Raw genomic sequence first — 19,931 nt, 5'->3', positions numbered from 1 at the left:
CATGTTCTTGGCATGATCATGATTGTGTAACCTATACATTCAAAGTCATTCTTTTTTTTTCCTTTTATAAGCTTTTCAAGCTCAAAGTCATATTGACAGGAAAGCTTCAATTTAGAGAGAGAAAAGTTCAGGAAGAACCCACTATAAAACTTAATTTCTTTGGGATGGTGTCAGGCTTCAGACCAGCATAATTTTAGTTGGTGCCATAATTTGTCATGTAATACTTGAGGCTCACACAGCTTTATGTTTGTGATTAGGAAAAAGTGCAATGGACATAATTTGCATGAAAAGTTCTTCTTTCTTTTTAAGGCAAGACAATAGTGCTCACTGATTTCATAACTAATTCATATCCCTTCACCAGACAAATGATACAGGAAAAGCAATCAACAAAGCATTAATGCTCACTTTATGATGTGCACTGTGGAGGTGGGGATGACTTCATGTTCACTTCATGAAATGGCTTAAATGTAATCATAATATAATGTACATGTACAAGAGACTTGGAAAAGGCTCAAGAATGAAGGCATTAAAACAATGTTTTTCATGATATGATATGAATGAGTAATTATGTCATGTACCAACGTACATGATTTTACGGTCACCTATCCCATCAAGCATTGCATCTTCCTGTGCCTCTCATAATGTCGCATCGCATACTTTGTGAATTCATTCATTCATTTTATCACGGTACTAACATCAGCCATGGCAGTTTTTTAATCAGTCCTTGCAATAAAAACAAGTCTACATAACATCATAAATACAATACACTAATAAAAACCCTACATAAAACTACATAAACTAGTTTACATATACCCAAGGCGAGACACAAAAATAGGCAAAACAAATATAAAACCACAAAAATGAAACTACATTTTCATTTTAATGCTTTAGAGTATAACATTATCCAAAATAATGATAATTTCATTGCATGTTCAGGTGGAAGACTGTATCAAAATTTCATCAACTATGGATGGATGGAACTGTAACTGCAACAAACAGAGCCTTTTCCTTTATAATGTGGATATCTTGCTCAGAACACAGGCAATTATAAGATGGCCCCATCAAACAACATTTTCAATGCTACCACAAATAACATAGAGATATATTCTAATATATCATGCAAAGATAAACATGAGAGTGCAAGAAAAATACAGAGTTAGACCAATCTTCTTTGAAAAATGAAGCAATACAAAAACATGCACTGTGATCAGCTTTTGAAACATCCTCGTCCAAGCATGAAACAGGGGAAAGAGTTAGATTTGAGATAGAGTAAACTTCATAAAGAAATCACTCAAAAACTTAAATCTCTCTGGGAAAGTTTGTGGAGTCAAATTGCCCTAATAATGGTTCCCCAAAGGGAATACTTCTCTTTCGTAGATAAAGACTTAATCCTCTTCAAGAAAAAAAGAAATGCACTGAAGGTTTGATTAACTCCATTCTAAACACAAATCATGAGAAAAGATGAGCTATAGAAGGTTACTTTATGCTTGGAAGAGTAGAGTTAAGTTATATTCCAAAGCAGGCCAAGAAATTACTCTTTTATGGCATTCCTTATTACAACAAACTTTAAATGTCTTAAATGAGCTGCATGCAGCCAAATTGTCTGATAATGGTTCTGCAAAAAGAAGGGAGTGAAAACCAAAGCAGAAAGGAGCTGATACCTTGAAGTTACGAAACTTTAAAAGACACATACATGTACCACTTGGACGGAATGAGATGTATTTACAGTTTAGAAAGTTATGTTGTCAGTCAATTTGGAGATATCATGCCCTCTCTCATACATTTCGATAATGCTCAGCAGAATTATAATAGACTTTTAAGAAAAAAAAAATACCGCTGAACAGATCAGCACATTCAGATCAGTGAAACTTGGAGTTGCAAAACTTTTTGATATGTTCTATAGATGGCTTTCAAGAATCATGTGCCATTCCTTGGTCACCAAACGAGAATATGAAGCAGTTTGCAGTTTGAACACTTACTTGTGTGAGGATGTTTGAAACATTGGTGGAAACAAGGAAAACTAGAGAGGGGCCGTCAAAGGCGGCAGACCCACGCCTTGTACAAAGTCGGGGTAAACATAATGTGCATTCGGTCATCTACCAGAATTCGGTCACTTAATTGCCAGTGTGCTTTATCACCAGCCAGTGAGTTCTACCAAAGATCGTACACTGAAGTGTGCGATCTTTGGCTCTACAGTCACATCACACGCAAATCACATCATTTCACATACGGTAGCACTCATTCACAACAGGAAAGTCCTTTAGTCTCCTCCAAAAATCCATCGAAAATCCCAAATACCACCGTCAAAAGTGCAGAATCAGAACTTTTCCAAGCGCGCGCGAATTAAGTCCAGTTTTAAGAGTATTGTCTACGCGACAGGTCGCCGAAAAAGCGTTAAAAATAGAGAAATACGCCGTTTTGTTGCGGGATATTTTGCTCATAGCAAGCCAAGAGTGTGATGATATCAAAGGTCGTATGAGTGTACGATCTTTGATGGTATCCACAAAAGCGCAAAAGAAAAACAAAATTTACGTGCTCCCTAGGCAATTACCCCTATGATTAGTGTCTACGGAAATTATTCATTGCAAGGGTTGAATGCGAATGTCTACTGCACCAGTATTCGGTCACCAACGAGCGCCGCAACGTCCCCGATGCAATTTTGCACCAACAGTGTAGAGCGCGATGCATTTTCAGCGGCCTTGCACACGCATTGACATTGAGCGCGCATATCGTGCAGTGTGACTGACTGAGCAAATGCTCCTCCAACGAAAAAAACAATCAATGTTAATTTGAAAAATCATCAAAATACGGGCCAGTTTGTGACGACGGAGAACGAACTTTCATAAATCTAGAAGGACATAGTCCCTCAAATAGGCCTAAACGTAAATTTCGGAATTCTTACGAACATTTGAGCAGCGAAGTCGGATCGTTTGGGAGTTTATGTGTTCGTATGGTAGCGGAAAATCGCAAAATGAGAAACGGGAAATTTTCGGAGTGGTCACTATACCATGGGGTCAAAACTTCAAGGTCACACAGAATTTGCAAGGGTCAACCGATTATCACCAAAATCTAATCGATTCTTACCTGCCATTATCCAAACATCCCCTGAACATTTCGTGCAAATCCGTTTACCCGTTCTCTTGTTATCTTGTACACAAACAAACAAACAAACAAACATACGGAACCCTTTACATAACCCCCTGCCGATTTTCATCGGCGTGGGTAAAAACAAAATTTACGTACCCCCTGGGCAATTACCACCCTACGGCAATTATTCAATACAAGGGTTGAATGCAAATATCTACTGCACCAGTATTCGGTCACCAACGAGCGCCGCAACGTCCGCGATGCAATTTTGCGCCAACAGGGTAGAGCGCGATGCATTTTCACCGGCCTTGAACACGCATTGACAAGGAGTGCGCATATCGTGCAGTGTGACTGGGACCGAGCAAAATTATTTCATGATTGAGGAATGCTCCTCCAACAAACAAACAAAAAAAGAATCAATGTTAATTTGAAAAATCACCAAATACGGGACAGTTTGTGACGACGGAGAGCGAACCCCGAACTTTCATAAATCAAGAAGGACATAGTTCCTCAAATAAACGTAAATTTCGAAATTCTTACGAATGGTGTTGAGCAGCGAAGTTGGATCGTCTTACGAACAGAGTTGCATGCAGCGAAGTCGGATCGTTTGGGAGATACGCTTTTGTATATGGCGCGCCGATCGACCAACAACACTGTTTATCGGCGATAAACACTGTTTATCGAGCGATAAACACTGTTTATCGAGCGATAAACTCTGTTTATCGAGCGATAAACTCTGTTTATCAAGATGAAGCTCTGTTTATCACACCTTTATCAACTGATAAACAGAATTTTTCTCGATAAACACCGTTTATCGGCGGTCGATAAACAGTGTTTATCACAAAAAAACTCTGTTTATCGGTCGATCGATAAACATAGTTTTTCGTCGATAAACACTTTATCACTTGGTCGATAAACATAGTTTTTCTCTGTTGATAAACAGTGTTTTTCGTTCGATAAACACTGTTTATTGCCGATAAACAGTGTTTTTTCAGTGTTTATCGCCGATAAACAGTGTTTTTCGGCGATGAACAGTTAATCGGCATTACTGATCAAATGGCGCGCCATATTTGTATGGTAGCGGAAAATCGCAAAGAAACGGAAAATGTTCGGAGTGGTCACTATACCATGGGGTCAAAACTTCAAGGTCACACAGAATTTGCAAGGGTCAACCGATTATCACCAAAATCTAATCGATTCTTTCCTGTCATTATCCAAACATTCCCTGAACATTTCGTGCAAATCCGTTTACCCGTTCTCTTGTTATCTTGTACACAAACAAACAAACAAACAAACAAACATACAAACAAACAAACAAACAAACAAAAAAACAAACAAACAAACAAACAAACAAACAAACAAACATACGGAACCCTTTACATAACGCCCTGCCGATTACATCGGCGTGGGTAACTATACTGCACTCTCACAATATGTACGAAATCTGAATTGTTTATCATGTTTGCATGATCTCTGTTAGCATTTCCAACTCATTTCACTAGGGTAGGTGTGTGTCACTTGATGATTAATATTCGTTGATGTAGATGGATTGTATGCATTGAGAGAAAAAACACCTGATCAAGTTGCGTAAGGTTGTTCTGTGTTACAAAATCAAAATACATTGCATGTATGATTTATTAAAGGTACTGTTTACCTTTGGGAGCAGAGATTTTAAAAACGTTTGAGATATCACATTTGATGCATATGGGTAGGTCAGTTGTATCACAAAACGTCCTACCATGTAAAAATTTTGCAATAAAGCCTAAAATATACGGATATATCACTACTTTACTCAATAAACCATAATTGTAGACGGTTTAGTCTAGAAACATTTTTACTATGACTATTGTTCACATTTGTATATTTAACAGTACTTTTACATTAACTACATTGATTCAAATTTTTTACATGGTTTGTTTCTAACCCTAGCTCACATTTAAGAGCTATTGTGAAGCACTAAAGCTGGGTTTTAGTTTTATTTGCAAATGGTAAATTATGCCTTTAAGTCTTTGAAGCAAGCCATTGCTTAACTTGCAGGCACCCTGAAGCTTACACCATACAGGCCATCATGAACACAAAATCTCTTTTTGTAATAAGTTTATTGCCTTCTCTTACGTTTCAATTCTATACACGTTAGCATTGGTATTGAGGGGGGTTAATACAAACCAGACAGAGACAGCATACATTGCATCTAAAAAATTTAAAAGATAAAGAATAAACATGCGGACAGTGTATCTGACACTCCAACAAATATGGCAAGTAATAACCATTAGTCATCACATTCCACTTTCATGCCATTAGTGAATATTATAGATCAAACAAGTTATGATGAGCTGACATGAAATAGCATTTCAATATATACCTCCCTTAACTAATTTAAAATTAGCTTGCAAATTTCTCTTGGTACACAATGCGTATGTAATTACTGCCTTCCACTAACTTGTCACATCTATTTTTTTTTTTGTCTGGGATACTTACACATTGTAAACTTTGTGGGTTTTTTCATTCTTTTTTTTTTTTTTTTTGCCGTTCATTTGTAATGATTATTTCGCGTTTTTTATTTACATTCTTTCCATTGTATGATTTTTTTTTTACCGCACGTGGTTAAATAAACTCAAACTCACTCAACTCAACCTTGTGTCAGCAGTAAAATGAATCCCCCACAGCATGTCCATTAAAATGAATGCAGTAGAATAGTCCTTTGAAATGCAATAGAGCATATCTCCTTGATGTATATTGCATTGTGGTGTTGTAATGAGAAGTTGGGTATTATTTGGTGCAGTCAGGGACAGGCGGTGTAATGCAGACCAGGCAGTTTGTAATGGGAAGTCAACTTTTGTGTTTACCAGCATAGAGTTATTATATGTTTAGCATTGTTTGTACACAGTGCATGGTCAAATACAGTGCAGTCAAGTGTAGTGTAGCCTACATTGCAATTATTAGTGTGCAGTCAGGCAGTAAGTAAGCAATGCTGGAATACACACATACATGTAAGTGCTGCGCAGTGAAGTGTAGTAAATCATGGTATAGTTGAAAAGAAAAATGTACGCTACATAAATATACCACTCAAAATAAGTTCTGCAATTAAGATTTGATATGATACTTCTCTTATACAGGCATTAACTTCATTAAATATGACATCACAAGAAAGCCTAATTAATCCTCTTTAAAGTGACATCTCATATGTTTTGACTGGGTGTTCCTGGAATGTGCAAAACAGCTGAGTATGGGGACAAATCAAAAACGAAAAGTCGCTAATGATAATGAACAGTTTTGATGACGTTTCGGACAGTTGACTGTCCGTCCTCAGGAGTGACTCTTGAGGACGGACAGTCAACTGTCCGAAACGTTGAGTCCTTCTCCTTGCTCCACACTCCTCTCTGGTTCATAGTCCTTTTTAGGACTACACACACTCTAGAAAGAATACTCTCGCTCACTTTCTCGTTTCTTCCTATTCTTCTCATATCCTCTTTCATGCCAACAGTCCTTTTCAGGACTCACACATGGTGAACCGTAAACCTAAGTAGCATATGTTTGACGTAAGCTGCGTTTACACCATGTTCTCGGCGGTAACAGCAGCCCCATTTGCCTTAAACGCAGTGCGCTGTGGGTAGATGAGACATTCTCCTGTCTTCCCCCCTTCGCATTCTACGTAGTCTTGTTTGTTCCAGTCCTCGCCTCGGTGAACATATAGCTATCAGACGCTCTTCTCACGTCTGATCAAGGTAGACTATCAGTATTTTCCGTTGCGTCCCGCTACGGCCGGCTCCCAGTTTTATTACCCTCTATTGCATGCCAACGTGTTTCTCTGCGTTCACCCCGTTTTATCACAGCATACAAAATTCCTCATTAGCATCGCAACTGCTAGGCAAAGTTTTTGACAGTTTACAAATCTGTCACAGCATCCACGGCAATCACGGCCGCCACATTTTTGTATCCGTCTCACCGCGTCGCTTCATGTCCCTCCCGTTTTTTTCCACGGTAGCCTGAAACGGGGCTGCCGTGGTTGCTGGTGGAACATGGTGTAAAGGCAGCTTTATTCAGCAGATCAATATGGTACACTCGAGTGCAGAGAAGCGAAGCATGGCGCAATGTTAATCACAATGCCTCCCACCCAAATGGTGCAAGAGGCATTGTGATGTGATGCAGTGGGAAAATTTGAAGGCTTACCTGAGGTAGATGACACCCCACATGTAGGTGCGGAACCACAGGGTGGTCCCACTATTAGCCTGGTATTTCCTGATCAGGATAGGGTGGGGCACCGGGAGGAGACCCACCAGGGTGCCATGCTGCAGAAACTTTAGGATCTCACTCTCATCCGTCAGACCCCTGGCAAGTAAAAACATCAGGCAAGGTTACAGAATCCCATCTACCTGGATCTATCTATGATCTTTCCATCCATCAACCTACCTACTTGCCTATCTATCTGTCTATCTATCTATCTATCTATCTATCTATCTATCTATCTATCTATCTATCTATCTCTTTAGCTATCCATGAATCTATTCCTCCATCCATCTACATAGATACCTATGTAGCCATCCATCTACCAACCTGTACATCTATCCATCTATCTATCTAATATCTACAGTATATATCTATCTATCTATCTATCTATCTATCTATCTATCTATTGATCTATCTATCTATCCATCATTCTATGTACCTTTCTATCAATAAATATGTGTGTGTAGGTAAATGTGAATGTCTTTACAAGGTGTTTGTAGATCCACATGTAGGGCACTGACCACACACTATCATAACAACTCAAATATTACAGCAATAACAAAGAGAGACAATATCAAGGGAGTTGTAATTTACATTCAAACCTCTAATTTCAACCTTTTCAACTTTTTAACCTTACCCTCTGATGGCACTTAATTCTATACATAGAGCGCATATCCCTGGTACCAGAGCACAAAGGTGTTTTTGCTTTCACATTGCAGTACTTTACAAAGAGCAATACAATAGTCGAATAGAGGTCAAATTTGCAAATGCAGAACTACACAGAGGGAAAGAGCAATTTAAAATTTCTTTTCTTGAGAAATCCTTAATATTTCCCACCTACAAGATTCATTTCTCTTACACAAAGAAACATCTTTTGGCACATTTTTAAATGTGAGAATACAGCGATATATAAATACTGTGAAATACATATGTGACCCTGCACCTCAAAACAAAAAAAAAAGTTGCCAGACATGAATTTTTAGTTAAGACCATATTCTGAAAGAGCAGACTTTAAGCTTTAAAATGATGTATAACTCAAATCAAATGGACTCTCCTAACCTATCTAAATATTGGAAAGAAAGCACAAACTCGGGAAAAGTGTGAACTGAGAAAAGAGGCTCTGAAGTACAGTGTCTATTCAAGTGCTTAATCTTTACCAAACCGTGCTGGATGTGCGATGAATGGGACAAAAAACAGGAAGTAAACCACCAGAGTAACAACAATGAAGGGATTATCAGATTAAACTGAAATTAGGCATGCCTCATTAACACATTCTGTCTATAATTAATGCCAACTTTCAAAGCAGTAGTACTATCCTTTCAAAAGTTATTAGAGTTGAAAGTGAAGAGTGTGGACAAGGTTTTTCAGAAATGAAAAAGGGATTCTAAAGACACACCTAATCACACTATTCTACCAAAAATGTTCAAGATAAACTGCGAAAAAAACACAATTTCCATGCCCATTTTATGATACCAAATTTTAGCATAATGTAAAAGAAGACCCGCTCTTTCAGAAAATATGAAAAAGTCAAGTTCGGCTAGGTTGACCCATTTCACTCATTTTCAGTCCTCACGCAAAATCAGTGTGTGCGAATTTATGTTCGTTTTGAGGTGCACGGTCACATATTGCAGGCCATGAACATAATGCCAGTCTAAATTCTAGTATTTACGAGACCTGCTTACCAACACATCTCGCCCTAATATAACAATAAAGGCTGTACGACAAAACAAGACGGAAACATTGAGCAAAACAAGGTGAGTAGAAGCTAGCTGTAGAGGAGGTTTCTGTGCTATTCTCTGCGATAAAGTAAAGTCTGAATGAAATTTTACAGTATGTCACCAAGAGGACAGCAATAATGAAAAATTTAGTGAAACTCAGCCATAGGTCAGTATTTTGTGAGTGAATAAAACAAAACTTTAACTCTGACAAATCAGCATGACAGGCTACTGACTGCATGACAGCAAACTGGCAGTAAGTGGGAAATAGTCAGCCATATCCACTAGACCCATTTAGTAGTCATATCTAAGAAAGGGCATCAAAAGTGCTAAATATGCAGTCTGTGGTTGTGAGAAAAGGGAAAAAAAAGATGGCTAAAACAGCACAAAATGACCTACATTGCTATAATCTAAGACTGGACATTGCAGGGTCCTGATATATTAATGAGGAAGGCCCAACTGCCTGTGCTTGCAAGGGGAAACAGACAACGAGATGTTTTGGTCAGCCCCCTCCTGCTTGAACAGATTAGACAAAATGACCTGGATGCCAAAAATATCAATAAACCAGGCCAGAACCTGTGTGGAGAACTGGATGGGTGGAGTGTAATGACTTGAGAAGAAGACTGCTAGAATCACTGACTTTTATTTGGTTAATAACAAAAGAGACTTTTTTCTCAACTACAAGTAGGAGACAACTGACGATAGAATGACAGGACAAGAGTAGCCATCACAACTGGTCAAGGAAGATCTCTGTTATTTGACCTTTGAACTCACTTGTCAATGCAGATTTTCTCCACCTGTGGCACCAGCACCTGAAGCAATCTCATGATCGTCTGCAGCGGAAGCTTCTGTTTCCATGACTGCACCTGTTGTTATGGAAACAAAGGTAGTAGAAATCTCACCATAGGGACGACCATCTTACTTCCTATTTACATACCGTAAAACCAGAAACATACGCAGTGCTCATGAAACTTTTCTTAATTGGAGCCGACAGCCTTTTACACAGCATGAAACTTTGCGAATTGCCACTGACATTCCATACACTGTTTAAACAAGAAATTTGGCATGCAGTTTACTTTCATGAATCTTGGCTCCGAGCTAAAATTAGCAAAAGCTTCATGCATGCCAAAATTTCAGGTTTTACAATAGCCTAACAATTAAAGTGTGGACATGAGATTATAACGACGTCATTACATGGTCTAAAACTGAGATATCTCACTAGAGCTGGCTCATTGTTATCAACTAATTCTAACAATATTCAGAATATTGCCAATATGTCTTTATCATTGAAAGACCTTGTCTCTGATACAGTGTAGCATAAAAAGAAAAAAAGACACACAAAATTATCATTGCCTGGTTACACATTCAAGTACAGCACCAAGTTGCACGTAAAGTCTGACATACTTCAGATACGTTCACAAAGAATTTGCTAACACATGGTTCAGGCATGTGATTTTTTTTTCCCCCTACCCATTCTGGTGTTGGCCTCCACTCCCCAGACATGCTAGCAGCAGCACTCGAGGATGTTGAACCAGTCCTCTGCAGCTGTGATGGTCTGTACTCCTCCCTACTGGAGCCTGCCCTCGCTTGTTGGCCATCCTGTGGTAATCTACCGGACTCCGAGGAATGGCTTTCTGTGTCACTGTGTGGGGACACTGCAGCCTGAAGCTAGAAATGGTAGAGAGACATTGAAATGTACTTTACATTGTACAGTCTATCACAACACCAAGGATAGAATCACTATGACAACAACATTACCCTTGAAAGGAAAATGGCACTATCTCAGAAAATGTACACTGTAAAGCAAGCTATTTTTGCGGCATGAAATTTTCGCGAATTGCATCTGCCATTCAATGCATATAGTGTAGACAAGAACTTTCAGGTGCACTTTAATTTCGCCAATCTTGGCTCTTGTGAAATTCACGAAATTAAAATGCATGTGAACATCCCTCATTCTTTACAGTATTTTTGACTGAAGGACACAGGATAAAAACGATGGCTGCATAGAGGACTTTAAATTAGATGACCTTTTATTGCTGTGTACCACTGGGAATATGCCATAATAGGCCAAGATATTAACTGCATTATCCCTTATGCAATCAGGCACTTAATAGGTTAGCTTGCCAAGTTTTCTCATCAGCATTCATTAGTCCCTCCAAACTCAAAAACTTATTGGTAAAATCAGCATGCTCACTCAAGTATAGCAATTTGCCTCAGTCCAACAGGTAGGTGAGCCATTATTAGACAGGGGACTTTGTCTCTATTCATTGACAATTAATTCCAAGACATCTGTATTGTATTCAAATTCTATGCATGCCTTGTTCACAAAAGATTGCCATAGCAACCGCAAAGCTTGAAAGAGGCTAGACACGAAGATCTGTCTGTCCGGAGGAGTCTTTTATTTTTTGACGTTATCGCTCTCCTCCGTAGACGGATGGAAGGTTGTCCCATACCTCGCTGTAGTGAAGCTCTTAACCACTGTCTATATGGAGAATTGGTTCTCGATTGGTTCTAATTCACAGCCCTAGATCAGCAAATCTAAACTTGTATAGCAAAATCAACATTTCAAGAATGCATTGCACTCACAAGATTAATGAATTATCCAACATTTTGGTAGAATTTTCATGAAAAAAGACAAACAACTACCAGCCCATCGATACGGTTGTAACAGTTCTTCAACACACAAATCAGTTAGCCAATCACATGCGAGGTACATGTTTTAAATGGTGACTTACAGCTAGCGAACGGTGATGTTGCGATATGGATACAAATTTATGCAATCTAACCTAGTTTATTGTGAGTATTTCGACTGCACAATGTGAGAAAGTAACCCCAAATATTGCTGCATAATGTGTCATGTCATGTCAAACTTGTTTGAATGTAAAAAAGCTGTATGAAATTGGGTTTATCGTTAACGTTTGGTCTGTGGGCGACAGCTGGCAGAGCATCCCTACAGGAGCTAGTATGATAGCCTTCGGTCTGTATAGGAGGGGATCCGTGAAGCCAGATGCAGTCTTCTTGGAACATATTCCCGAAAACCAGATACAGACCGATCTTTCGGTCAAGAAAGAGGCTTGCCTATGCAGCAACAACTGATAATGCTCAGTGAATTCTTAAGAAACTCAATTGCACATAGCCAGAGTATAAAATGATGTGTTACTAGGAAAAGAAACATACATGAATTTCAATACATTACAGATATGGACTATTTATTGGCTGAGAAAGTTCTCATTCATGTTTGCAAATTGCCAACACAGCATAGTAAGGCTTAAACCCTAACTTACTTGGGCGGGCCATAATGGCCCCCCTCGACGAATTCCGCGACCATTCCAGCACGCAAATTTTTTTGACCGCGCGGCTCGCTAACTTTTTACTTTCAAGTCTCGCGCAACTTTTGAGACCAAATTTGTCGCACCCAGGTATACCGTTCCGAAGCCACGCCCCTTCAAAAAATTTTTGTCAACCCAAAAATTGCTCAAAAGCTTGATTTTGTGTACAAAGTCAATACAAATTGTGTTTTTTCAATTGATTTATTTAAAGATTCATACTTTTAATTTTAATGGCTGAAATCAATTTCTTTTAGTATAATTATGCTTCAAAAAATGTGTATGACAAATTCTCCTAAAAAACAAAAACAAAAGTTCGAAAAAACAAAAACAAAAGTTCGAAAAAACAAAGAAATACATAAAAAATTGATAAAACATAAGAAACTAATTTTGATACTGAATTTTTTTTACGCACAAATGTGCGGAATGTCATTAGGAATATTTAAACCAAAAATCAGCATTCCATAAGCTTTCATAAGCCAATTACAGACAAAAATGAGTTTTTTTTGCATATATTTGCATAATCAATTAATTCAAAATAGAAAATGCAAAGTTTTTGAAAATTTAACTTAACATTCTTGTAAATTACATCCGGTTTTATATTCCTGCAAAATTTTGCGGCGATCGCGCGATCAACGGCCGAGATCTGAAGGGGGGGCCATAATGCCCCCCGGAATTCAAGCTCGCTAAATAGCCCAGGTAAGTTAGGGTTAAATCATATAGCTGAGATGGCAGCTTTGCTTACGTTCTGGGCTGCATTGTCTCCTCCTCCACCAGACCCCGCCCTGTTTTCTCCACCAGGCCCCGCCCTGTTCTCCCCACTAGAGTGCTCCACACTGGCCGCTGCTGCTGCTGCTGCCTCACCAGGCATCACTTTGGATGTCTCTGTCATCATGGATACACCTGGCAGGGAGACAGGGAGAATATCATCCACATGATACAAAATCTATCAAAGACCTTCAACAACTTTCACAAGTTTGCTGATTAGCAGATCCAATGTCATAGTATCAAACAAGTAATGATGGATAAGCTAAATTTCATATTGTATCACAGACTTTATAATCATGAATCAGTTTTGATATAACATTATTCATTACAGGTAACCATATGAAAGCATTTGCAGCACTTCGTAGGAAGCTGCTGGGTTTCATAATAATCTATGATTGCAACACGGAATATGTCATCACAATGCAACTTACATGTCAACATAAAGCATGCTTTTGATAACTATTCACTATATTTCCATGTTCTCCTTTTGGGTTTCTTTGCCCAAATGGAGGTTGTTGCCAATGTACCTTGGTTTTTAGCTGAGCATGCGACCAGGGGGGCATTTCATGAAGGAACTTGTCGGATAAAATATCTGACAAGTCTCTTTTATCCGACAAGTTTTGAAAAATTCCTCAGTCTGATTGGCCGATTCCTCTGAACTTGTCGGATATAATTGACTTGTCGGACATTTTCTCCGACAAGTTGTCGGACAAATTGGGCTCTCAGCCAATCAGATGCAAGGATTTCAATAGCTTGTAACAGTTTGTCAGAAAAATATCCGACCAAAATGCTTCATGAAATGCCCCCCTGGAGTTACCTCTGATTTACATTAGGGGGGCATTTCATGAAGCATTTTTGTCCGACAACTTGTCGGACAAATTTGCTCTTAGCCAATCAGATCCAAAGATTTCAGAAGCTTTTAACATTTTGTCAGACGAAATATCTGACAAAATGCTTCATGAAATGCCCCCCTGGACATGATTACCATCCAATACTACCAGAAATCTGTCGGTATCAATCTCATTAACATGGACCTAAAAAGACAATGAAACTGTTACTTAGTCTAGGGTGAAAAGGTCAAGTCAGTGGCATATCTTTCCTTGCGATATTTTGTAGGTTCAAAGGTCAAACAGGTGAGTTACCTGGAGTGGCAAGAAGGGTAGCCTTCAGCGTGCCTGGCTCAGCATCAGCCGCCTGCATAGCGCCCTCCATGGTGGCAGCCTCAGGGAAGTCAGCGCTGGGGGTGGGGTTCAGCTTCTTGCTTCTCTTGGCTAGAGCCTTGGAGATTGAGACGTGGTCTGATGGGAGGTTTGCCAGCTGGTGGAACACAGTGCGCTTCCGGATGATGGTGTACACCAGGTTGGAGTTGCCTAGCAACAGAGATGCACAACAGGTGTGGCTTTAAAGGCTCACTCCATCAAAAGTTTTTAATGTGACTGCTATCATCATTTTCACACAACATACAAAGAAGCGGGCATTCTGATGTGTTTGATGGCAAATCAGTGAATGTTACTAATGCTGACCTTGACCCGGACATGCAAAAGGAGTGCACAGGAGTGACAGACCTTAGTACAGTTATAAGACGCATACATTGACCTACACAGAGACCAACTATGAATGGTATACTACGCAAATGACGCAGAGTTCTGATTGCGTCAGTTGGAATTGTGTGCATAAGGCAACTATGGAACCCATGAGGTGAAGCCAAGTGTGTTTAGGCTAAATTCCATAGTTACCTCACACACACTATTCCTAGTGATGTATGAAAAGACACGTGCATCATCTGTTTTATAGAACGGTGAAAAATTTTCTTGCCAGAAACCCATTTTTTGGTCATGTAACCTATGGCAAATTTACTGGATGCATTTCATTTTGGCTTGCCATAGATGAAAACCATTCATTTTCAAGACCATGCATCAAGTAATTACCGGATGCACAGCAAAAGTAATGGATGCATGGCTTGTTACCCAAGACCCATCTCTTACCGAGTGCGTCAACGCTTGCTTAGCGCACAAACCTTTGCTACAAGTGTGCGATGACATGTTTACAGTGGCTGTCCTCTGTGAGGCAGCGTGCCACCAGGTAAAATCAACACACAGCTCTCGATCAATGAGATCGCAGGATTTTGGCTACCTATTTTATAATGCATATCAACAACCACTGGGAGTATCTTGCTGTACCTGTCACACTGAGCTCTCAAGGAGCTTGCTGTATCAGCAGTAAAGAAATCATCTCCTTACTCCTCTTATCTTTTTCTCTTTGTTTTTGGTTAGCAACCAAACAAACAACCCAAAATAAGGAAAAATAGTGCAATCAGGACAGTTTTCTCTACATCAGAAGAACATAACACTTTGTCTCATATTCTTACACCAGAAAAAAATAAAAAATCTGCAGAATTCACAGCACTTGATACAAACATATTCATATATTTATACATATTGCTCTCATGTTTTTTTTCCTGGTTCTGTTTAAGTTGCCATGTTGAAATTTCCTGTTGTCTTGTTCATTTCATATCAAGAGATGACAAAAGTCACTGAAAACTCATTCTGTTCATAAACAGTTGTATCGAGTCAGCGAAGATTCATCACAGATGCAGCATCCAAAGAGTCTCTTTTGCTGCAACTTAAGATTGTACAATGCTGTACCCTAATGCTTTACGATACAGGACCCTACGGCTTTATGATGAGCATCCTAGGGTTCCACGATGCCATACCCCAAGACTATATGATGCCATACCCTAATGCTTTACGATACAGGACCCTACGGCTTTGTGATGAGCATCCTAGGGTTCCACGATGCCATACCCCAAGACTCTATGATGCCCTACCCTAATAATTTACTATGCCATACCCTAATGCTCTATGATACAGCACCCTCAGGCTCTATGATGCACTCACCATCAAACTGGTACTGGATGATGTTATTAAAGATCTCCAGGAGGAAAAAGACCAGATGATGATTGGAGGGGCTGGAGAAGAGGAACCATGGAGTAGAGAACGCCTCCAGGAGATGAAGCAGCTTGTTGGCTGACACCATGGATAGGCTCTTCAGGTATGGAGACACTGGAAGCAAGAGTCAAACAGGTTTTGTGATCAGTCACTTTTATCCCTAAATTATATTACACTCATCATCATCATATCTAGTATCTTTTTTATATCATATGTCAGAAGTGTTTTTGAGACATTTTTGTTTTTCCAGTAAATAGTTGCTTTCTAATAGCCAAAGGGAATCAACTGGCTATAACTGCAATCACCCTTCACACATACTTACCTCTCACTCCTAATTATCATTCACACCTACTTACCATTCATGTCTAATTGCCAATCACACCTACTCACCATTCACACCTATTCACCATTCACACCTTCAGAGCATTCAAACCTTCCAACCATTCCCACCTCCTCATCATTCACACATACAATGTGTACTTACCTCTCACTCCTAATTATCATTCACGCCTACTGTCCATTCTCACCTACTTACCATTCTCACCTATTCACCATTCACACCTTCAAACCATTCCCACCTCCTCATCATTCACACCTAATTGGCATTCACACCTACTTACCATTCACAATGATAGTCAGCAGACAGTCATAGAGAGGCTGTAATCTTTGGTGACCAGATGTGATGATTTTGTGAAACACCTGAAATAGTTTGACAGAAGAAAGATATTGTATACAAATCCTCACTCTTTGATATTATTGAATCACTTTCAGTACAACACAAAAACAACTACAAATATATCTCTTCATCCTAATGTAGCCTGTAATTATGCAAATCCATGTCGTATGACAGTCTTGTGAGAGAATCAGTTTGATTTTTTTAATAGCATAGCTGTCAGCAGCAATCCATTTCTAATTTAGTGGAGTTCTCCATAATTGTTAACCAGGCCAATAAAAATCTCATATAAAATGTTTATTTCATCTTTGTGATAAACCCCTCCCCTGTGGAAAAAAAGCAAATTACAGGCCTTAATATGAGGGCAGTGGGGTGGATTTGAAGCACAGTGGAAACTGATCCATCTGCACACATGTAGCATTTATATGATGTCAATACTCAAAAGTATAGAAATTCTGAAACGAGGAGAATATTTTAAGTCAGAGATTCTCCAAAATGTACAAACTTACAGACTGCAAGCAAGCAGCACAAGCGTATTCACAGAAGTGTCTCGAGCAGTAAACGCAATGTAGTTCATTTCTGCCTGAGAGACTGGACTATTTGACTGAAATCTTTGAAGGCTTTTGTGGCCTTATAACGTTGGGTGGTAGAAGGCTTAATGGTGCACCATGTATTCTTTCTTGGGTATAAATGTGGCCCTGAGGGAGTGGGTACGCCCCTCAGGGAGTGGGAAGACCTTTTTCACGACAACATACATACCCAAGAAAGAATAGTGGTGCAACAAACTAAGTGTTTGACTCCACACTACCAGGGAGCACTGCTAGAAAGACTTGAGACAAAGATAATCACTTTAGTCAGAGGATAGTAAGCAAATAATCAACGTTGGTGAAGGTGATGGGACAAACTATCACTTCCGAGGCGATCTGGATGTAGCTATCTTTCAGAAGCGCAGCTGAGGAAAGATAGCGTACACATTCAGATTGCCGAGGAAGTGATAGTTTGTCTCATTGCCTGAAACTAAAAGTTGATTATTTGCTTTATATTCCACATCCAGGGTCCTAGAAATTCCCATTTTATTCCACATATGAAACCGTTTCAGCTGTCTTTAGGTATCCTTAGGGCTTAGCCTACATGTGCGCGTAGATGACAAAACAATGAATTTGCTGTGCGCAACGCGCGGCACTGAAGTGACAGTGCGTTGCACTGTGTACTATCAAGTGACCTAGTTAAATGATAGTCCACAGTGCAACGCACTTTTATTTGGCGCGTACTCATCTCACGTTAAGACTGTATGGACTGCCAGAGATCAGCAAAACAAACAGCTGTCTTTATAGATGACGAAACAATGAATTTGATGCGCGCACAGCGTGACACTGAAGGGAAAGTGCGTTGCACTGTGTACTATCAAGTGACCTAGTTCTTCTCAGGCGATGTGATGGGCAAAACTACGCTTTATCACGTGATCAGCTCTTGACCAATCCTATTGCAACATTCTTAGTATGTGGAATATAAAGAGACTTACTATGATGAGGAAGTCTGCATGAGTGCCAGTAAAGACAGGAATATCCATAGGGACACGCACACTGTAGGGCTTGTTCAGACGAACCCCAAAGTTCCTTTCACCACTCAGTAGCAGTAGGATAAACACACCGATGTGCATCAGGCCAACCCGGGCTGAAAAAAAAAAAGAAGAAAGAGAAAAGGAGAAAAATCATGATGTGGAATGAGTAAAATTGTGAAGATCAAGATGTACAATGTACAAGAAATATAATGGAGAATAATTACATACGAGTCCATAAGATGCATTGGTGTAAAAGTTACAATAAATTGTTTTACTTTGGTAGGTAATATGCTTGGTTCCATTCCTTCACTCAACCAAATATAAGCATATGGTGTATTTTAGCACTACACATAGATTCCTTTAATTTTCCACTTCCTGAAACACCAAAGTTGTAGCCATGTTTCCATCAATTCAATTTCCAATTCAAGTTGCTCTTTGGTTAAAGTCCACAGCAACCATCAGGTTAAATTGTAGATACCAGTAACAGATATTTTAAACAGAACTGGTAGAAATTCCCTATCATTGCCATTGAATGGCTGTTTTCAGGTCACTTCTTCCAAATGCCAACCAATCACACAATGTTTTAGTTAGCACTCATAGACACTCACACTGGTCTGCTCTGGCATCGTTGAGATGGTACAGAATGGGTACTAGCACCTCCAGCACATCACTACTCTTGAGGACATAGAAGAGGAACTTCTTGTTGTGGTCACACATCTTCCAGAACAGCACCAACAACTCCTGATGGAAGGCGATTTTCTTTGTAGAGCCTGGGAGGTAAGTCTAGACACAGGAATAGAGCAGGATGATGATTACAACATGTGCAATTTTTCACACAGCCAGTAGCTCTCAATTTTGAATGAAACATGAAGGGGTTTGACAAGTAAGAGGTTCATTGATGAAGGCTAAAACCCTATCTCGCTGCGCTGCATTCACTAATTAACTCATCTACTTACATCAGGGCTGGTTCCCTGATTTGCACAGATGCCAAAAGCATGATACAAGTGCAACAAATTATTCAATCATCCAATTTTGTTATTGTATCATAATGGCCCACAAGTGAGACAACAGCATTATCATTTTTGATCTAGTTGGAGCAGATTACATTACAGCAAATATGTGGACAGAGAACACAAAATGGCCAATAGCAACTGAATAACAACTGAAAGAAGCCTTAATTCCCTGCTGAATGAAAGGTAAAAAGCCGATAAGATAAAGGGATGACTAGTCTGACAAAAACAGTTGGTACAAAATATACATACGAGGTGTGTCAGAAAAGTTCCAGGACTGCCGTCATAGATTTATTTCAAACCCAAACTTCAAACTAAGAGGTTTCAACTTCAAAGTAATTTATATGGACTATGTGATCTTAACTCTCTGCAGCCATCAGATTTTTTTTCTACATAATTTTTTAACACATCCTCTGCCTCAGGTCGTTCAGCAATGAGCATATAGCAACGAACAAACTTGAAGTTTCTGGTATGGTTGGGGGAAAACTCCGTCAGAAGTGCTGAGATTGCTGCAGCAATCTTTCAAGTCCTCGCGTCCTTCTTTAAACCTCTTGCACAATTCAAAAACGTGTGCATGACATCGTCTCATCACTGTAAACTTGCTGCAGCAATCTCA

General features: G+C 39.4%; 1 protein-coding gene across 1 annotated transcript in view; it reads right to left on the bottom strand.

Moving 5' to 3' along the window:
- The window catches only part of LOC139742467 (protein HID1-like), a 61,988-nt gene that overhangs the window by 25,145 nt on the left and 16,912 nt on the right, over positions 1–19,931 (bottom strand). Inside the window, exons 9-17 of the mRNA XM_071653005.1 lie at positions 18,914–19,088; positions 18,267–18,418; positions 16,692–16,770; positions 16,021–16,185; positions 14,266–14,493; positions 13,101–13,258; positions 10,500–10,697; positions 9,804–9,895; positions 7,258–7,416 (exon numbers count right to left, since the gene is read on the bottom strand). Coding sequence (XP_071509106.1) covers positions 7,258–7,416; positions 9,804–9,895; positions 10,500–10,697; positions 13,101–13,258; positions 14,266–14,493; positions 16,021–16,185; positions 16,692–16,770; positions 18,267–18,418; positions 18,914–19,088 — 1,406 coding nt within the window. The remainder of the gene's footprint in view (positions 1–7,257; positions 7,417–9,803; positions 9,896–10,499; positions 10,698–13,100; positions 13,259–14,265; positions 14,494–16,020; positions 16,186–16,691; positions 16,771–18,266; positions 18,419–18,913; positions 19,089–19,931) is intronic.

Source organism: Diadema antillarum, unplaced genomic scaffold (genome assembly GCF_040938485.1).
Source record: "Diadema antillarum isolate AM-2024a unplaced genomic scaffold, OU_Dant_1.0 seq00001001_RagTag, whole genome shotgun sequence".
Classification (NCBI taxonomy): Eukaryota; Metazoa; Echinodermata; class Echinoidea; order Diadematoida; family Diadematidae; genus Diadema; species Diadema antillarum.
Note: the sequence above shows the minus strand (reverse complement) of the source record. Positions and strands in the feature narration are given on the sequence as shown.